Source organism: Sceloporus occidentalis, unplaced genomic scaffold, assembly GCF_023333645.1.
Source record: "Sceloporus occidentalis isolate IW3139 unplaced genomic scaffold, rSceOcc1.0.p SCAF_1, whole genome shotgun sequence".
NCBI lineage: Eukaryota > Metazoa > Chordata > Lepidosauria > Squamata > Phrynosomatidae > Sceloporus > Sceloporus occidentalis.
In genome coordinates, this window is record NW_028316981.1 from 44527231 (window position 1) to 44549352 (window position 22122).

Below are 22122 nucleotides of genomic sequence, written 5' to 3' on the forward strand. Positions count from 1 at the left end.
CACAAGCTCAGAAATTTGGCGAGAGACTTTCTAAAACGACGCTTCTTAAGGGATTTGGGATCATATGATTTGCTTTCGTTTTAATTGGTTTCATTGAAAAGCTTTAAAAAAAACCCAGAGAGCCCACACAATCTATGTGAAGGTATGAAACAAATGGCGGAGATGGAATTTCAGATGCCTATCATGATTTCATGCCGCCGACCAGATGCTCTGCCCCACTGTCAGCTGAGTTCAGGTGTATGTCTTTGAAGGTACCCATCTTGACAGCTGGCTAGGACAGAAAAGAAATTCTGTTGGTGTAATGCACATCCTATTGCTTAACAGACTTTCCACCTCAAATAGCATTGGTGTTGGGGTTCCCTGGCTTGTTGTGCTAGGGCACTTAAATATCCATGCTCAGGCTTCCCTGACAAGAATGAGTCTGACCCAAGTAGCATCTGGCCCCACTCATGATCCTGTGCACACTCTGAACTGCATTTTCTGTGCTTGGTGGGATGATGATGATGATCCTGGTGTGTTCTGTGGTCATGGGCAGGTCAGTGCAGGCTAGGCCCATTGGGACTCAGAACCTCTGCAGTGCTAGTGAATTAATGAATACGGTCGCACCCAGGAGGAGGATGGATCCAGAGGATTTCCTGACAGCCCTCATGATTTTGCTATCATATCATCAGTCTATTCTGTTGAATCCTAGTTGATCTCTGGATTGGGGAAATAGCCAGAGTGGTGGATACAATTAATCCTGAGTATCCTCTCTCATAAGGGCCAGCGTGGCATAGTGAGCATTGGACTATGACTTTAGAGATCAGGGTTCAATTCCCCACTCAGCTGTGAAACTCACTGGGTGACTTTGGGTAAGTCACAGCCTCAGGAGAAGGTAATGGCAAACCTCCTCTGAACAAATCATGCCAAGAAAAATCCCATCATAAATTCATATTAGGGTTGCCATAACTCGGAAATGACTTGAAGGCACATAAAAACAACAATCCTCCTTCATAGAGTGGAGTTAAAGGTTTTTTTTAAAGGTCCATCAACACTCCTGGAGACTCCCAGGAGAGGCAATTCACACTTTTTTGCCCAAGTAAGGCCAATGGTGGTGGCTCTTTTGGGAACCTAGGAACAGTATGTAGCCCAAACGCCATACTTTTCCCATCCCATTTTGCAACTTATCTGTATTTTCATGGCTAACTTTGGCGCGTTACAGACTGCCCCTTTGGGACGGCCTGTAGGCGCGCCTTTCCCCAGTGTATCAGGGCCTCAGCTGCCAGACTGGCAGCCTCCGAGGCCCCGATCCGCCGCTTTGCAGGCTGCTGGGAAGCGGCAAAAGGCCGCTTCCCCACAGCCTGGAAAGGGGTGTCCTTGGGGCTTCAAGCCCCAAGGACACCCTGCGGCAGCAGGGAGGAGGAGAAAGGGGCCGCTTGGCCCCTTTCTCCCTTGCGTTGCTGGGCGCAGCCGTCTGAAGGCTGCACCCAGCAACGCAAACCAGGAAGGAGCTCCGAAACGGAGATCCTTCTTGCTCCATGCAAAGGGCGCATTAAGCGCCCTCGCGTGGAGCGATGACGTCACGTCTGCGCCACCTCGTTTGGAGGTGGCGCGTCTGTGACGCCATCATGGTGGCAGCCGTTTGGAACGGCCGCCGCCATTTTGTACGCACAGAGCGCGTACTGGGGTTAAGGGGGTGCGGAAGCACCGCCCCTTCCTAACCCTAGTACGCGCTCGTCGCGTACTTTCATGGCGGTCTATAACCCGCCTAAGGCTGTTACAGACTGCCAAAATAAAGCTGCTTCGGGTCTCTTTGGAGGTATGCTATTTAAATGATGCATGCATCCTAAGAATCCGGAAGCTGCACCAAAGCTGCACTCCAGTGCTTAGGAATGGAGTGTGGCTTTGGTGCGACCTCCGGACTCTTAGGGCACATGCGTCATTTAAATAGCATACCTCCAAAGAGACCCGAAGCAGCTTTATTTTGGCAGTCTGTAACAGGCCTAAATTCCTATCCTGTCACCAGATTCTGAGATACAGTAATAAAAATTTAATCATCATCATGCATGGAAATAAATCCATTGGAAAAAAAACCTCTATTGGTACTTTAATGACTAGCATTACACCGTTTGCCTGAATGAGACTACAGAACAATCCTCATTTTCTAGATGTCATACAATTGACATAGAAGGTATTAATTCCTACTTGGTGTCCATCTTCTCATTCAAATGGTTCATGAGAACCACTTTGCTACATATAATCCCAACATTCAGATTGAGGGAGGATTTTTTATATATATCAAAAGGGAGTAAATGTGGAGCTGCAAATAAATGTGTATACATTATAACGAGCTTTAGGGAGTGTTGCTTCTAATCTGTCTCTGTGTTCTTGCTTCATTGATTGAATTGTACATATTTATTTGTCTCTACTGTTTGTCCAAAAGTGTCCAGCCCTAACCATTCCCAGCATCCAGACAGAGCAGGATATCTATTTGGTAAACACTGTGATGAAAATAAGCCTTATGAAAGTTATGAAAGTTCATTCCGCTTCCTTGAAGAGGAAAACTCACTTATGTCAGACATTCTTAAATCCCCAGTAGCCACTAAGCAAAGTGAAGGAACAGATTGACAAAGCCAGACTGCTTCTCTGCAGGAGGCCCATCAGACAAAGTAACAAAAGACACCTTGATATTGTACTTATTTCACAGCTGAAATTAGAGCTAGTGTGGAGCAGTGGTTGAGCGTCAGACTGGGACTAGGACTCTTGGAAACCAGGGTTCAAATCCGCACTCAGCCAAGGAAAACCACTAAGTAAGCTTGGGCAAGCCACACTTTCTTGCCTTAGAGTCCCAATAAATCAGAAACAATTTGACAGCATGCAACGACAAACAAAAACAGTTTAAATTTCTTCAACATACTGTACACTGTAGAAATAACACAATTTGACATCACTTTAAGTAGTGTAGCTCCATCCTATGGGATCCTGGGATTTGGAAAGATCTTTAGCCTTCTCTGCTTCACAAACCTGCAAATCCCAGGATTCTGTAGGCTTGGGCCATGGCAGTTAAAGGGTGTCAAACTGCAATATTTCTACAACGTAGATGTGCCTGTATTCTCACAAAACAACAATCCAAAAAAGTAACCTTTCCAAGCTGTGCAACATACGACATCCATCTCTAACAGAATATTAGCTCAGTTAGTACATTTGGAAATTAACAACCATTGGCTTTGCCCATAAACCTAGAGAAATCAAGCATAGTGCTGACTCCTTTGATTTCTGTGAAGATGATTGCGTTTTCAGCTCCAGCTCTATTCACCGAGGCTACCCTTCTCATTAGGAAACAGCAGGCGAGCCCTAAGGCTGGCAAGAGCCTTGCTAGTCATGTTTGATTTCCCATTTGCCTCTCACATCATGAGAAACCAGCTGTGACCTACAGATAATGAGATTGGCCCTTCAAAAGTGGGACACATTGACAGCCCAATGGCTCTGCAGTACTTCAGAACAGCGATACTTCTAGGGCATTTACGAAATGGTCATCTATTAAGCATTTTAAGATACTCAACAAGCTATAAAAATAATTAATGGAGTGAAAGAATTGACTGGGATTGGCTTTCCCACTGAACTAATGGTCACTATTAATTTCCCTTGGTGTGTGCTGAGAGCAAGGCAAGGGCTTAAAATTATGACAACTGAAGCATCAAAATCTAGTAAAACATCCATACTTTCTCTGCTTCGTTTTCTCCCCAATATGTTTAAGGAAAAATGAATATTCTTTTCACAGAACCCAAAGTATTTCAAGACAATGCTTATCTTCCATTTCCCCTGTAACAAAGAACATGTGCCTTTTAGCTTGAACCACATATTAGTAGCAGGTGGTGCATTCCTGAAAGAAGCAGCGTTATACTTTTAGCTTGATGTTGTCTTGCCTTCTTTTCATGAAAGTGTGTTGAGCACACTTACCTGCATAGGAACATTAGTGGCCAGACAGTGTCATCCTATCTTTGCATACAAGTAAATAATACATGTACAAAATTTTATACTGCCTTAACTAACTTGTTTTAAACTGGTTTGAGTTAAACAGTTTGATATTTTTTGAGTGTTTAAATGATATTTTTTGTGGGTTTTTCAGGCTATGCTGCCATGTTCTAGCAGAGTTTCTTTCTGATGTTTCGCCAGCATCTGCATTCGCCAATCGCCACAGATGCTGGCGAAACGTCAGGAAGAAACTCTGCTAGAACATGGCAGCATAGCCTGAAAAACCCACAAAAAACTATGGATGCCGGCCATGAAAGCCTTCGACTTTACATTGTTTAAATTATATGTTGCCATTTTTAAAAAGTGAATGGTTTTAAGTTGGTTTTTCTGTATATAGCCCTGGAAAAAAAACCCTTTTGTGACTAGAAGGTTCTAATATGCCTTGGGAAAATGAACATTATGCTTAAGGTATAGTAAGATATGTCTCTATCCACCAATTGTTCAGTGTTCAAGTTTAGAACGAACATGTATAATGTTTGATCTTTCTTATTTTTTATTTACTTATTTATTTGGAGAGTATTGCCATCCTTTTGCCCTCATTCCACTCCTATCAAACAGAAGGTGGTAACAAGGACAGGGATGCATGCTAACTCTAGCTGAGTTTTGTGTGTGTGAGAAATGCAAACAGAATTCAAGTCGTCCACAAAACCTCGTGCCATAACAAAATTTGGTAGTGTTAGAAGGGTTGTTTTCAATGCAGTATAATAACCCCTACTGTCCGTTATTCTGATATCTGACCCTGAGACTGAGGCCTTTATGATAGCCCTGCAATATAGCCCCCAGTTAGCACTGCAGCTCTAGGGTGTTTCTATGGGATATATCTCCTATATACAAAATGCTTTTCAACTTGCTGCAAAGGGGAATTTATTCTAGCTCTGTTTTCTGGCCCAGGCTTAAAGATGGGGGCAAAAAAACAAAATGGCATCTTATTTTCTATTGATTGCTATATAGGATACTAGTGCCAAAGGCTGTATCTGAGAGAAAGGACCTGTCCAAACCACTTCTGGGAAAGATTTGTCCAGAGGTGTTTAGATAGATGGATAGATAGATAGATAGATAGATATAATGTTAGTTCACGGTCCTTAGTCAAAACAATGTGTTTTGGAATCCCTCCTGGACAGAAGGTTGAAATGTAGGACATGTCTTGGGAAAGGGGGAAATGTCTTCCACTTGAAAACTCGCAAGAGGATGTGTTTACTCTCTTCTAACCCTATCAGACATTACAGCTCTACGTTTTACTTTAACACTTCATGGATTCTTGGGGTTTGTAGTTTTAGCGAGGCCCTAGAGTTCCCTGGCTGACGGTTCTAAATGCCCCTCCCTAGACTTCAAATCCCACAATTCCACTGGATAGACGCACAAGGTCCCAGCATCCATCGTCACCTGCCACTCAGCTCCGCCTGGCCAATCAAAGCACAAGGCTGTTGTGGGAGAGCCAATCCTAGCAGAGGAGGGCGGGACCAAAGCCAAATAAGGAGCTACTCCATTGCCTGAATTAGCAGAGGCGAAGCATGGACCTGAGTGGCGGGTCGGAGAGCGTCGCTGTCTCTGTGTGGCCGCCCTCCGAGGGGCCCCCGCCATTTCAGGTGAGGAGGAGGAGGACAGGAGAGCCGCTCCCAAGCAGTACTCCTTGGGACAGATGAAGCCCAGGCTCCTGGAGGAGGAAGAGGAAGCTACTGAATACATTGCCATTGCTGCAGCCTGTGGACTCCTGGGATCTGTAGTTTGCCCAGAGGTGGAGCGACAGATCCCAGGATCCCATGGGATGCTGCCAGGGCAGCTAAAGGTGGTTTCAAAATGCTTTCAAGGTGAGTGCAGAAATAATCCAGTCTGACACCACTTTAACTGCCATGGCCTTCAATGCTATGGAATCCTGGGAACTATAGTTTTTGATACATTTACAGAGAGCTCTGGTGCCACAACAAACTACAAATCCCAGGATTCCGTAGGATGGGGCTGTGGCAGTTAAAGCAGTGTCAGGACGGATTATTTCTGCAGTGCGGACGCAGCCTGGTTCCGCCTTGCGCGGTGGTGCTGCTTGAATCGGCACTCTTACAGCCTATAGAACCCTGGGATTTGTAGTTCACCCTGGAGCCATTAGCAGAGAATGGCAGGCAATTGATGGAGCTACAACTCCCAGGGGTCCATGAGATGCAGCCATGGCAGCTACACTCGTCCCTCCATATTTGCGGATTTGATTATTCACGGATTTAATATGTTCTCCCTAGGAATATCTAGGCCAGGGGTAGGCAACCTTTTTGAGCCGGGCCCGGGTTGGTGTCCCTCAAACAACCGGGGGGCCGAGGCCGGGGGGTGGAGCTTCCACCCCCGGGGGCGGGGCCGCATGCTGGGGGCGGAGCTTCCACCCCCAGGGGCGGAGCTTCCACCCCCAAGGGCCATGCCACCTCCTCTTTGCCGGCCCCTGACGGGGCCCCAGGCCCTGTCAGAGGCCAGGAAAGAGCCGGCTGGAGGCCTCCCCGTCTTTGCTGGCACCTGACGCCAGGGCCCCGCTGCCGCCGTCGGAGCCCTCCTGGAGGGCCCCTGCGACGGCAACTGGCCTCCCAGAGGTCCGTTGCCTTTGCTGGGGTCCTCCAGGAGGGCCCAAGGGACAGCAACTGGCCTCCCAGGGGCCCGCTGCCGCCGTTGGAGCCCTCCTGCATGGAACTTGCGATGGCTACGGGCCTCCCAGGGGCCCGCTGCCGCCACTGGAGCCCTCCTGGAGGACCCCGGTGCAGGCAACGGGCCTCTGGGAGGCCCTCTGCCATCGCAGGAGCCCTCCTGGAGGGCCCAAGGGACAGCAACTGGCCTCCCAGGGGCCCGCTGCCGTCACAGGAGCCCTCCTGGAGGGCCCCAGCGACGGCAACTGGCCTCCCAGGGGCCCGCTGCCGTCGCAGGAGCCCTCCTGGAGGGCCCCAGCGGCGGCAACTGGCCGCCCAGGGGCCCGCTGCCGTCGCAGGAGCCCTCCTGGAGGGCCCCAGCGGCGGCAACGGGCCTCCCAGGGGCCCGTTGCGGCTGCTGGAGCCCCGTTCGAGGCTCCGGAGGACGCAGCGGGCCTCCCAGAGGCCCGTTGCAGCTGCTGGAGCCCCGTTTCGAGGCTTCGGAGGACGCAGCGGGCCTCCCAGAGGCCCGTTGCGGCTGCTGGAGCCCCGTTTCGGGGCTCCGGAGGCCGCAGCGGCCCTCGGAATGGGCAAAATGGCGGCTGAAGCCGCCGAAATCAGCTGCGATTTCGGCGGCGGGAGGGACCAGGGGCCGGCGGAAAGGCGCCCGCGGGCCGGAGGTTGCCGACCCCTGATCTAGGCCCTCCTCCAGTGCAACTCTACAGTCAACTTTAATTAAAAGTTGCACTGAAAGGCATAGAGATTCCTAGAGAGAACACTCTACCAGGCCTTTGTAGCTCCTTCAGTGCAGTTCTATGGTCAGTGTGTGTCGGACGTTGACCACAGAGCTGCCCTGGAGAGATTCCCAAAGAGGTGTCTTCTCAGGTAAAAACATGGTGTTTTTGTTATTTGCAGTTTTTCCATATTCATAGGGGTCTTGTGTCTTTAACCCTAGTGAATATGGAGGGACAAGTGTGCATTGGTATCAGAACACTATCATGGCATGTGCATCTGCAACACCCAGCATTTATTTATTTATTTATTTATTTATTCATATCCCGCTCTTTTCCCAGGACTGGGACTCAGAGCGGCTTCACAGTATTTAAAAAAAATAGTACAATAAAATAAAAAGTACATTAAAAAGAATTTTTAAACTGGTCCAACATCCCAGCCTTTCCTTATAGCAATTCCTTAAATGCCTGTTTGAACAGGTAGGACTTCACCTGCCAGCGGAAGGCCATCAAGGAGGGAGCCGTTCTGATCTTTCTGGGCAGGGAGTTCCAGAGTCTAGGGGCAGCCACTGAGAAGACCCTCTCTCGTGTCCCCACCAACAGTGTTTGTGATGGTGTTGGGATGGACTGAAGGGCTTCTCCAGGGGATCTCAGTCCGGGCTGGTTCACACCAGGAGAAACAGTCTGCCAAATAGTGTGGACCTGAGCCATGTAGGGCTTTGTAGGTAATAAACAGCACCTTGAATTGTGCCCAGAAACAAATTGGCAGCCAAGGAAGCTGTTTCAACAGGCGCATTGTATGATCTCTGTAATCTGCCCCTGTTAACAGCCTGGCAGCAGCTCTTTGAACCAGTTGAATTTTCCAAACACTTTTCAAAGGCAGTCCCATGTAGAGCCCATTACAGTAGTCTAAACAGGATGTAACCTAGCCATGTACCACTGTGGCCAGATCTGGCTTCTCAAGGAATGGGCACAGTTGGCGCACAAGTTTTTAATGTGAGAAAGCACTCCTGGTCACAGCAGAGAACTGGGCCTCCAGGTTCAAAGCTGAGTCCAAGAGTACCCCCAAACTGTGAACCTGCCTCTTCAGGGGGAATGTAACCCCATTTAATACAGGCTGGATCCCTATTCCCTGATCTGCCTTCTGACTGACTAGGACCATCTCTGTCCTGTCTGGATTAAGTTTCAACTTGTTTGCCCTCATCCAGTCCATTACGGAAGACAGACACTGTTTTAGGACCAGGACAGCTTCCTTGGATAGAGGTGGGAAGGAGTGGTAGAGTTGAGTGTCATCTGCATATTGATGACACTGCACCCCAAAACCCCAGACAACCTTTCCCAGCAGTTTCATGTATCTGTTAAACAACATAGGGATCCCACAGAACCCTGAGGAACCCCACAGGTCAGTGGCCAGGGGACCAAACATGAGTCCCCTAGTACCACCTTCTGGGTTCGCCCCTCCAGGAAGGAGCGGAGCCACTGTACAACAGTACCTCCAAGCCCCATCCCAGAGAGGCGTCCCAGAAGGATACCATGATCAATGGTATCAAAAGCCTCTGAGAGGTCCAGGAGAACCAACAGGGACACACTCCCCCTGTCCGGTTCCCTGCGTAGGCCATCCACCAAAGCGATCAAGGCTGTCTCTGTTCCATAGCCAGGTATGAAGCCAGATTGATATGGATCTAGATAATCCATTTCATCCAGAAATCCCTGGAATTGGGAAGCCACCACACGTTCCAAAACCTTGCCCAGAAATGAGTAGGTTAGACACTGGCTGATAGTATTCATTATTGTGGGATCCAAGGATGACTTTTTTAACAGAGGCCTCACAACAGCCTCCTTTAGGCAGGATGAAATTCTGCCTTGTTGTAAGGAGGCATTGATTACCTCCTTTACCCATTCAGCCTGTGTTCCTCTGGCCTGTTTAACAAGCCAAGAAGGACAAGGGTCCAAGATACATGTGGTGGCTTTTACCTCTCCAAGGATCCTGTCCACATTGCTTACCATTGGTTATTCTAGCAGAGGCTGCTGGGAGTTGGAATCCCTCATCTAGAGGGACTCAAAACTCCCACTGTTGCCTTAGGGGTTATTCAGATGGTTATTTTAGCTTGACTGCAAAAATGAAAATAATAATAATAATTTCTTCCCTGCCTCTCCCCATGGATCGAGCCGGGGAGAATAATCTCACTCACATATTCCAGTTTTGCTGTTCACAGTATTTTTTTTAATGCACCTCTGCGAGTTCGGTTTCACACACATGTCAACACTACAAATAACAATGGAGTTGATGATGTGGATGTATTCAAAACATGTTCAAGGCATGCAAAGTTTTCACCCAGGTCTATTTGCATCAGTTATTCATATAACCAAAAATGCAAATCTTTTATTAAAACTTGGTGGGGGGACCTGAAATTGATTACCCCAGATTAAGTGTGGGGCCGGGGGAGCTTCATGCTTCCTCATACTTCCAAGGAGTCCCAAATAAAAACTTAATCAGGTGCGTTCAAAATGCATGTGAACAACAAAGATTCAACCTATATTCTACTGGGATTATTTTCATTGTCTCAATTACCCCTCAGTCTCATGGTTTCCAGGCCTTGCTAGTAGTAGCAGTAGTTACTACTACAAGTCCCTGCCCTCCCAAGCCAGATAGAAATGGAGCAGGCAAGAGTACCAAAGTCTACACCTCCCAGGTTGGTCTCCCAGTTTTGTAGCAGGAACAGCTTTGATAGCCAGAGTCAATTATGGACCTCCATCTTTTGCTAGGCAAAGTACTTCCTTTCAGTTTACAAAACTGAAAAACCACTACATTTGGCCCTTCGTATCCATAGATTCAAGCACCCACCACTTAAATATATTGAAAAAATGTATAAATTCCCAAAAGCAAACCTTGATTTTACCATTTTATAAAAGAGACACCATTTTACTATACCATTGTATTTTATGGGACTTGAGCATCCATGGCTTTTGGTAGCCATGGCAGGACTTGGAACCAAACCTCAGGAGATACCAAGGGCCCACTGTATAGTAGTCAGTTCCTTGCAATAATAGCAACAACACTATCATATCAGAGAATGGAATTTATTGTCAAAAAATAACACTGTCCTTTACTCCCGAGGATCCCTCATACTTCCAAGGAGTCCTCTAACTTCTGAGTAATCTGGTGTCTGCCACATTATGTCCTAGTAGTGCCTCAGTGTCACACAGTGACTCAGTGTAGTACTGAAGACTACAAACAGATGTTAATTAAAATTAAATAGTTCTTTTTTTAAAAAAAAAACCCAAGATGCACACCTGTATGAATGTCTCCTGTATGGCAAGTTTCAGGTCTCTGCTTTCAGTCTTAGAGCTATGATGGAGACAGCCAAACAGACACTCCTCATTCATCTGAGGAAGTAGGGTCCAGTCTACAAAAGCTCGTGCTACCAGCTTCTTTCATTTTGTTAATCTCAAAGGTGTCACAAGATCCCTTTGCAAACTGATCTTCCATACTAACACAGCTATGTCTTTGAATCCAGACACTTTTATTATTATACATTGCACTTTTCTATTTTTGATAATTAAGAATAGCTCTTTGTGCAGCGTATTTGGGGGTGGGGGGGAATGTACATTGTTTTGGGCTGGTTTCCAATGGCTTTAGTAGCAGTATTTGCACAAATATAGCATTTTGCTTCATGGCATTTCTACCTCTTGATAAAAGGCACAGGAACATTTCAATATCCAAGATAAAATCACTACAGGAAAATCTAGGGAGATTTACTTCACTTCCCAAGGCTTGTGTTAGATGATGTTGTAGTATCACTTGCATCCGTTAGAGGTCACTCATGTCTTGTAACAATACAAACTTTTGTTACTTGAACAATTGGAATGTTTTTCCAGTTACTGAGTTGTTTAAGTTGTTGTTAACTGCGGTAAACTCCTCTTCAACCTATGGTGACCCTGTGAATCTCAGTCACTCTATCATTAATAGCCCTGCTCAGGTCCTGTAGATGTGGGCCGTGGCTTATTTGATTGAGTCAATCCATCTGGAATAAGGTCTTCCTTTTTTCCTACTGCCTTCTACCTTACCAAGATTTATTGTCTTTTCTAGTGAATCATGTCTTCTCAGAAAACATCACATGAAGAACAGGCTTAGACGTAGAAGGAGGAGGAGTGAAGATAATAAGAAAAAACATCAACAATCTAAAATATGCGGATGGCATCATATTACTAGTGGAAAACATCATGGACTTGGAACAATTTACTGAGAAATGTCAAGGAAGACATTGTCTGCTAGTAGTATGATGTCATTTGCATAACTTACATTGCTGATGTTCTTTTCTCCAATTTTCACACTTCCTTCCTCCAAACCTTATCCTGTTTTGCGTATAATATTGTGTATTCCTACATGGCAAGGGGTTGGACTTGACGGCTCTTGAGATCTCTTCCAGTTCTGTGATTCTATGATTATGACTCAGAATGCCCTATTCGTGTCCGCTTTAGCTCATTCACAGCAAGTATTTTCAGTGTTCACACATTCCATTTCCTGTTTAATATATCTAGCTTCCCCTGATTGATGCTTTCATATTCCATGTCCCTATCATATGTGCTGAGCAGCTTTGAACTCCCTTCACCTCTGAGCACATCAACAGGTGAACATCCTTTCAACTTGAGTCCAGTTGGATCATTAGACACATTCTTGTCCTCTGTTCTTCCCCAGTGGGTCACTGAGCGCCTTCCAACCTGGGAGTCAAATCTTCTGGCACTGTCTCTTGTCTCATTTTAGATTGTCTCATCACAGGGTTTTCATGGCAAAAGATCTTCAAAAAGAGGTTTGCTGTCTCTCCTCCTATTTTGTACCAAATACACAATACATATACACATACACTTATTTCTTGGTATGTTATTGGTTTCACAGGCACACATATCTAGAGTAGAACTGATAACACTCCCACCTCTAGATTTATTGTATTGTTTACTACAGACACACACACTAAAAGTTTCTGTTTCTCCAGTCCTTCTTCACAATGTCCCCCCAGTGTCAGTGCTGCTTTTAAAAAAGCCATTTAGTCAGTGGCTGAAAAAGGGCTGAGTGGGCCTAAAAAGACTTTGAAAAAAGAAGCTTCTTTCCCAAAGAGTTGGTTACTTGATGTATGTGTGTAGTGGTAGTAGTAATAGTAGCAGCAATATGTATTAACATCACAGGAAACATAGCAATGGATTACATTGCTCATATTTCTTTTTACTTAAAAATATACACCTTAGGGCTGGAATCCTGTTGGTTTATCCCAATGAAAATGCGCCCATTGAATCAAGCGTTGGATAGTGAAACAACATGTATGTAAATCCTATTGATTCATTGAGTCTAGTCAGAAGTAACAATAGGATTTAAATCTGTACTTGATAAGATCTTGAAATTCCTGTTCAAAATGTCTCTAAAATGATTGCCACACTGCAGAAATAAAGCAGTTTGGTACCACTTTAGCTTTGATGGCTCTATGCAATAGAATTTTAGGCTTTATACTTTTGTGAGGTATTTAGCCTTCTCTGTCAAAGATCTCTGATGCCACACAAAACTACAAGTCTCAGGATTCCATATCATTGACCCATGGAAATTAAAATGGTGTCAAAATGCTTTATTTCCACAGTGTGGCAGCAGTCTAAGAAGTCCCTCAAGAAATTACCTTAAAGGTAACTAGAAATCATTACTATAATCATTACTATAACGCAGTGGTCCCCAAACTTTCTCCAACTATTCCCCCCTTTTGTCTTGGCCAACGAACCTATCACCCCTCCCCAATACATATTTTGATACTGATACTGATATTAGGCCTACTGTTCTAATGTAAATTCAGCATAACCAGTCTCTGTCACTTCACACCTGGTCATCCAGGAGCAGCAACTGAGCAGCAACCAAGAAGCCTCTTACCCATGCAGCCTCTCCAGCAAAGGCCAGTGTGGGCAAGAAATCACTGCTCTGCCAGCTCCTCAGTTGTTACTTCCAAGGCAATCAGATACAGAGAGAAGCTTCTCCCTAGTGAGGGAGGACTCAATCCTTCTCGGTTGGGGCAGAGCATGTAGCTGGTGTGTGTGTAGGGGGCTTGCAGAGGCCACATGCCCTGGACTGGGGACTGGCCTGGAGGGGGAAAGAGAGATATTTTAACTATAGGAGCTGCTCCAAAGTGAAGGGCTCCTTCCAAGAATTGGCCCCTAATAATAATAATAATATTTATTATTATTATTATTTGTATACCGCCCTATGGCAAACCAATCCGGGCGGTTGACAACAGTAAAATATAAAATATAACAATTAAAAACACTTTATCCCTTCCCCCCCCCCCCCTTAAGACAGTATTAAACAGTATAACATATTAAAAACACAATATCGCTCCCTGTCCTTCCCCAGAGACATGTCTTCCCCACACAGCTTCAAGTGTCCATTCTCCCACAAAGAAATGGTTTTGTCTGCTACCTCTTCTCTCAGCCTGTCTGATGAAAGAAAGCGGGAGCTGCAGTGCAATTCCAACCTGTCAGCCAAGTCCCAGCAAAGCTCACAAAGCTTAAGCAGGATTCCAAATCTGAAAGCTCCTTCTCTCCCCCGCCACCCCCACTGCCATGTGCTCTTAACTGCTTGCTTTAGTCTGTCCCCAAATGGTGCTGTTCTCAGCAACAGAAGCAATGTCCTGCACCCAAGCCTCGCAAGAGTTTTCCAACCGCCACTGCCACCACCAGTGAACAATGCAGCTAGGGCAGGGAGCTTGTGCAGGCAGGCAAAAAGCAGGAGATACTACCACACTAAACGATCAACAAGGCTATGTTATGTTTTTAAAGGACCTTGAAGAGGTGTTTTATGCAATCCTTATCCCCACCATGGTCTTTAAGGGGTGCTGGTTCCCCTTGTCTTTACTGCACACCAACTGAATCATAGAATTGGAAGAAACCACCAGGGTCATCCAGTTCAACCCCCTGAAATGCAGGAACTCACAATGAAAGCACTCCTGACAGATGGCTATCTAGCCTGTCTTCAAAAACCTACAAAGAAGGAGACTCCTCCACACTCTGAAAGAGTGTGTTCCACTGTCGAACAGCTCTCATTGTTAGGAAGTTCCTCCTAATGTTGCAATGAAATCTCTTTTCCTGTAGTTTGAACCCATTGCTCTGAGTCCTATTCTCTGGAGCAGTAGAAAACAAGCTTTCTGCATCCCCAATATGACACCCCTTCAAATTTAAACAGGGCTATCAAAATACTTTGACTGAATGCCCCCTTGCCCCTTTTACTTCACTGCCACCCTGCTGCCTCCTTCACCCCCTCACTGCCCCCTTGAATCTTTCCACCAACCTCTGGGGGGGCATACCACCCGCTTTGGGAATCACTGATATAACTATAACTTCATTATTCTTTCTTTACACATTACAGGTAACTATGTGTCTCGTAAATCATTACTTGCCAGGATTACAGATTTTATTCTGTTTTGCAGCAACTTCTTTTTAGAAGAGTTCAGTGTGATAAAATGTAGAAGGCGCAGGAATAGAAAAACAGAAGAAAAATAACCTGGTCGTGATGATCCTTTTCACTGGGAAAAAATCACCTCAAAGGACCCAGACTGCTTTAAAAGTAGAACTGATAAATCCTTCTAAATATAACCATGCACTCAGATAGTGTTTTACACCAAGGCAGACTCAAAGAAAGCCTAAGCTAGCTGAGGCTAGGTTGACCCAGCTGACACACAGCTGGGGGGCGAGGATCATAGAGTTGGAAGAGACCACAAAGGCCATCCAGTCTAACCCCCCTGCCATGCAGGAAGACACAATCAAAGCACCCCTGACAGATGGACATCCAGCCTCTGTTTTACAACCTCCATAGAAGAAGATTCCACCAATCTCCAACAGAGAGTATTTCATTGTCAAACACTGTCAGGGAATTCTTCCTAATGTTGAGATGGAATCTCTTTTCCTAGAGTTTGAATCCATTGCTCTTTGTCATATTCTCTGGAGACAGCTCATAGATAGACTAATTGGGGTTGATTCCTGAGGTCCTATCTAGTCAAAGCAGGATGTTCTTGGAGAATGGGAGTGGGAAAGTGCAAGCCATGTGTAGTTCCAAAAAGGCCTTTTTGGAGGCCCTTTTTTTTGGCATCTGGTGATACCACTGATCGCCCTCTGTGCCAAGCTTGAAGGGAACAACTTTTAAGGCTTTCAAAGCATCTTACACACACGCTTGTGACGTGAACATTCAGTCTCATTAGCACAGTACTCTGCCGATGGGATGTAAACAGCTTGGAATAGTTCTTGAACTTTTTAGAAAAAAAATAGATGAACAAAATTGGTGCTAACTAATCACCAATATTAAAGTGGGCTTCCTGTATTTGCTGGGGTTAGAGATGCAGGACCCTCATGAAAGTGGGAAAACCGCAGATAAAAAAAACCATTATTATTTTACCAGAGAGAATACCTCTCTAGAAATCTCCAGGGCTTCCAGCACAACTCTAGGGTCAACATCCACCAAATGTTGACTGAAGCATTGTGCTGGAGGACCTACAAATGCCTAGAGAAGTGTTCTCTCTAGAAATCTCTAGGTCCCACAGTGTATCTTCTGGTGGACATTGGCCATAGATGTTCTAAAGATTCCTAGAGATGACATACTAATCCAATCTATGAATAATCAAATCCGCAAAAGTAAAAGCCGCAAATGTGCAGGGCTCACCATACATTGTTTATATGAAAAGACAAGATGTTACCCTTCATAGAGTACATTTCATTAAATGCAGGAGAACATACGTCTGTGTAATTACGCTAGGATAGGAGTATATTATACATATGTTTTCTCCTTCTGTGACATCAGAATCTTGGAAAGGATGATTTCTTACACCACAAGGTTTAGCTCTCAACTTTCTTCCTTTTAAGTCTTTCACAAATGTTTTTGTGGAAGTGTTAACACAACACACGCCGCAGTCTAGAAGCTTGAGGTTTTTTGGTTTCTTGAAGGCTGACTGCAGCTGTGATAAGATAACTGTAGCCTTGTGGAGTTAGGATTAATTAAGGAAGCGCTGTTAAAACAATATGAACACTCCCACTGTTGTTGTGCATGCTTGCAGATTGAAACATCTCTGATTTCATCTCCCACCGTCTCTTTCATTGTCCTGTTATGTAGACAAAGAGTAACTTACTTTCATGTTTTTCTTCTCACAAAATGCATTTATCATCCAAAATATGCTGAATCATGGCTGGTCACCTGAGATAAAATTAGAAGCCATGAGATTTGTGTTGGCTGGAAAGAGAATATTATCCTTACTTTGGCTAATGAGCTGCTTTGGAGGAATTAAATTATTAAGTGTATCCTCAGCAGCCCTTGTGAACTAGTAGCACCTGCACTGTAGAAAATGGATCTCTGGAGTAATAATCTTAAAGGTAAAGCAAAAGCAATCCCACAAAGTTATTCAACTTCTTATACCTCTCCTATTCTGTCGCTGTCCAGATACAAAAGCAGGAAAATTATATTGATTAAAAATAAATAAACAAACAAACAAAGCTTATTTTGTGGCTTTCATCTTTTTCAAAGTAAATTTAACAGTTTTCTTTTTGTTTGTTGTTAACATTATGTTTATCAGGTTTTCACATAACACACTCTTTCTCCCCCACATTGCTTACCTATCTCTTAAATTCTCCCATCCCATCTTCATATATTCTGAGTTTAGAAAATGAAATTTCTAGCTAGGCATTAAATTTTTAATCAGGAATTGAAACAATGAATTCATTGTATGTCTGTATAAGTGTAGCTATTTTAATAATGGGGGAATTTAGCCATAAGCCTGCCTCTCTATAGGGTTACATTAGTTCATAAACACAATAGGAAAAAAGTACAGTGGCTCCTTGGTATCTCCTAGGGTTTGGGTCCAGGACCCCTGGGAAATACCAAAATCTTTGGACGCTCAAGTCTAATTATATACCATGATATAACAAAATGCTGTGCCTTACATATAAAACGGCAAAAGCAAGGTTTGCTTTTTGGAATTTTGCTTTTTTAAAAAATGTCTTCAAGCTGTGGATAGTTGAATCTGTGGATAAAGTGGATCGACTTACTGAACATAAGTAATCCATTCAAAATAGGATAGGCGTTAAAATGTACAAATAGTATAGTTACTTACCAAACCCAAAAATATTATTTATTTACTTATTTATTTAATGGCCCACCTTTCTCCCAGTATAGGACTCAAGAATGCTTTACAACATAGGTTAAATACACAATACAGATAAAATAAATTGATTCACAACAAGTAATTAGTTACTGAAGGGAGGTGAAATGAAGAAACCAAAACTTTGATATATAGTGTATATGTTCAGAGCCAGCAAGTGTAATGTCTTGAATGCTGGACTAGGGCTCTGAGACTCCAGAGTCTGAATCCATGGGTGACCTGGGCACATGACATTTTCTCAGCCTCAGCGGAAGGCAATGGCAAACTTTTCTTAGAGTCACCATAAGTTGGAAATTACTTGAAGGCACACAGTAAAAATTATATGTTCAAATGGGTGGGGAACCTGCACTTTTTGAGATGTTCATAAGTGACTACCGTATTCCCACTATCATCTCTACATTGGCCAAACTGGCAGGGGCTGATGGGAACTGGATTCAAGAAGCATCTGGGGAGCCACAAGTTTCCATGTGCTACCTTAGACTTAAAAGCACCTGTACTGAACATCTTGTCCAAACCAGCACCTACGTTAGAAAAACAAAGTGGCTGATGGACAACTAGTTTTTTAACCAATTTCACCTATTGTGAAACTCCTAGTTTACCTTTTAGCTATTTTAGTGTGAAATTATACAATATTATGCTAAATTGCACATCTGAAATACTAGATTATGTAGTACATTTCATATTTATAGATATTTCAGCTAGTATAAATGAATCCTGCATTAATTGGTTCACTTATTGTACCATATGCTATGGTATCTATATTTATTTTTCATATGGACGGCATTATTGGCCACCACCATAATGTTGTTCATTCTTGTTTCCAGTATAGTCCTGATCATGTGGCTGGAAAAGGAGGCAGACCAGATCCCTCAGAGATTTCCTTCCCTGGCTGCAGCTGTCATTCTGCATCCTGTGTGGCTTCCATTTGTTCATGCCTTCGCTATGGGGAAAACTATAACAGTTTGTGCATGAGCAGTGAAAGAAATGAACTGGATTTCTTCAAGCCTATTTTTGAATGCAACACTATGTGCCACTGTGGAGAGTTATGCCAAAATAGAGTAATTCAGAGAGGCTTACAATTTAGACTTGAAGTTTTTAAGTCAGCTAAAAAGGGATGGGGTCTTCGTACTTTGGAGTTCATACCCAAAGGAAGATTTGTATGTGAATACGCTGGGGAAATACTAGGCTTTAAAGAAGCATGTCGAAGAATGAAGTTGCAGACACCAAGTGATCCAAATTATATTATAGCACTAAAGGAACACTTGTGTGATGGGCAGATCATGGAGACATTTGTGGATCCCACCTACATTGGTAATGTTGGAAGATTCCTGAACCACTCTTGTGAACCAAACCTCTTTATGGTCCCTGTCCGAGTAGACTCAATGGTCCCTAAGCTGGCACTTTTTGCTGACCGTGATATTTGTGCAAATGAAGAACTTACATATGATTATTCTGGAAGATACCATAATTTTTTGCCTGTTAAAGTTCAGGCCAACCTCCAACAAGGGGAAGAATCTAAAAAGCCCTGTTACTGTGGGACCAAAATGTGTACAGGTTTCTTGCCTTTTGATAGTTCTTTATTCCGCAACGATGTAAGAAGCCATAATGAGGAAACATCGTAAAAATACAACAATACACGAACAGTTTAGACCTTTTCAACATGGATCTGTCCCAGTCTACTAGCTGGAAAAGAAGATGGAGGGAGAGAAAAGGATGGCAATAACAGAAAAGGGGTGGGCTTCCCTACTTTTGACTCTGGAGACACGTGCTACTGCCTTCAGCCCAATCTGCAGCGAACTTGGACCCTGTAACAGATAAACCATGAGGAATTTGTGCTGCTGACAGAGAAAATAAAGCTCAGCTCTATTCTAAATATTGCCTCAGCAGGTGTATTCAGAGCATAGAGAGCACATGGTGCAAATAGGTTCTTTCTTATATTTCTAAATTGCTATGCCTGCTGAAGTGGTTGGATGTGCCCTTTTATTAACAACTTGTGTGTCTTTTGTACCAGGCCACCAATTGTAATAATCTAACTGCTCAGAACTAACACAGGATTAAAATTGGCTCATGTAATTCTTTGTACTCCAATGGAATTTCAAAAGACATGACCCACACTATTTATTTCCACAACTTGAAACACTTTTATCTTGAAGCCAGAACCATTTTTATCCTGAGAACATACTTCCATAAAATCATAGAGTTGTAGAGTTGGAAGAGACCACAAGGGCCATCCAGTCCAACCCCCTGCCATGCATGAAATCACAAGCAAAGCATCCCGGACAGATAAGCAGTATGTCCATATAACTAAGCAAGGCATTTGCTTTTATGAAAAAAAATGAATGCAACATTAATTAATGGAGGTGGAATAGACACATAGCCAGGTAGTCCCAAGAATCTAAGATTGTTTTGGTTTTGGGCTATCTAGATTGTCTTATTGCCTTCTTCCTCCCTCCAAAATTGTCACTGCTGCGGTCCTTTTTGAGGAAAAAACAACCACACATGTAAAACTAGTTCCAGGAGCTTTTGTAATTGTATTAATTGTTTTTCTCCTGTCTGTCCCTGAATTAATTTCCTGAAACAATCACGTGTAAATGAAATAAATTTTCGTTTATCTAATTATCAGTTCCCAGCATATTTATGTTCAGTCATAGCATAAAACCACTTCAAAAATACCAAAATTTGGAAAATAAAAGCCTAGGATGGGTAGCAAACGAGGGATGTAATGCTAACATCCTATCAGCATAATGTAAATATCTGCATGTGGAAATATGCTACATATGTAGTGAACACTACACAATCCCCATGCAGAATAGGAACATTGAGCAACATATGTCTATGCCTGAGTGCTATTTGTACGTTATGCATGGCATAGCCACAGTGTATAACATTGCTTTATGTGCTGTGTTTGCACATTACACAATGCATAACATTGCTGTATGTGCAACTCCTCTTCCACCACTGCCAGCAAAATACATCTGTAGCACTGTGGCAAGTAGATTGCCCCGCATGTGTAGTGCAACTTATGCATGGTTATGTTGCTAGTCTGATTCATTAAATAACCTGTGTATCTTATCTACATGTAAATATCAACTGCTTTCTTCAATATCTTTTTTTTTTAGGAAACACTTTGCCTTTGCTTTTTTTGTCTCTGTCATTGAGAATGTATTTACCAGTCAGTCATGTATCTAATCATTGGTCCTAAGGGGACTGGAGTCGAGAGTTGTTTTTTGCCTTGTCTTGGCCTTTTCCTGTCTGCACTGGCTATGGAGTGTGGGATCCACTTAGGATCTCCCTCATCATGCTTATCTCTCCTATATTCTCTTTATTATGCTATTTCCTTGGATTGTATCTGATTTGATTACCTCCTTTACAGAAAGGAAGACTTGGAAGTCAGTGCCCTGACCCTGCACATCAGCAAAAATAATACTCTCATATTGGTGCTAGGTACCTTGGAGTATATTATTATTTTTCAAATTCTTTCTCCCAGTCATCTTCATTACCCTGTAAGCAGTGAAAGGAAGTAGTTGTAAGTAGCAGTACTGCTGCTAAGTGTGAGAATCTGACACAGAAAAGTTATTTTTAGGAAGTGAAATATTCATTCCCTTCTCTCCTTTTATCCATGCATATAAAATCTCATTTCTGTCACTGTTCAGTCCTGCTATCAATAAAAACCAGGAAGCCTGTTTTCCTCTGTTGTGAAGTTTCCAGCCTTACTTGGAAGCATTAAGAAGCTGAGCCTATTCCCCATCCAAGATATTCAAATAACCATCTATTAGTACATGTAACTATGCCTAAGACTCGGTGATAATTTATTGTGAATATTTGATTTTTTTAAAAAAAAATACAAAATGAGAAAATGGAAGTATAATATAAATATTGACTTCTTGAACCAATAAAGACAATGGCTGGAATCTGATTGAGGAGTTACGAATATGTAGCCACTATAGTTACATGGCTACCATCCTCACTTATCAGGAAGCAGACACTGCAATCAATGGGGGTCTGTTCCCCTGTTGCTCAGGAAGCAACTGACTAACATTCCTACCCACTTCTATGAACCATCTCCATTGCGACAGGCAAATGTGGGGTCCCTATTGCAATTCCTCTTTGCACTGAAGATCACTCACGCGAGGAAGGGAGTGTGAACATCAGCTTTTCCCCAAGTAACGGGACCAGACCAGAATCAATTGCAATGGCTGCTTCCTAGTAAGTGGGGACTGGGGGACTTTCACAGTCCATACATGTGCCCGAAATTAGAAAGTATGTAGGGATTGTGAATACCAAGCAAATAATGAGTATGTAACTAGATATGCACTTGTAACTCTACAACACAATTCAAGCCATTATTAAAGACAGTGAAGTATCAGTGTTGCTGAGATCAGAAATATTAAACGCCATGCACCACTCTCACAACTTTCCGACTGTTTCCTTCAGTCTGGGTGGAGTGGGGACCTCCAGAGCAATATGAGGCCATAAGCACTTTTTTCCTGATGTAGCTATTGTATTGCACTGTAATCTGTAATACACTGTCGTGTCAGATTCTGGAAAGACAAGAGCTATATTTATGCAAGGATTGAGAAAAAGGAAGCAGCAAATAGGCAAATTTCA

General features: G+C 43.6%; 1 protein-coding gene across 1 annotated transcript; it reads left to right on the top strand.

Moving 5' to 3' along the window:
• Positions 1–5523: 5523 nt before the first annotated feature.
• Positions 5524–20586, top strand: LOC149321346 (histone-lysine N-methyltransferase SETMAR). Its single transcript, XM_089496516.1, has 2 exons — positions 5524–5600; positions 18339–20586. The coding sequence occupies exons 1-2, from the start codon at positions 5526–5528 to the stop codon at positions 19134–19136; spliced, it is 873 nt and encodes a 290-aa protein (XP_089352642.1). The 5' UTR covers positions 5524–5525; the 3' UTR covers positions 19137–20586.
• The last annotated feature ends 1536 nt before the right edge of the window (positions 20587–22122 follow it).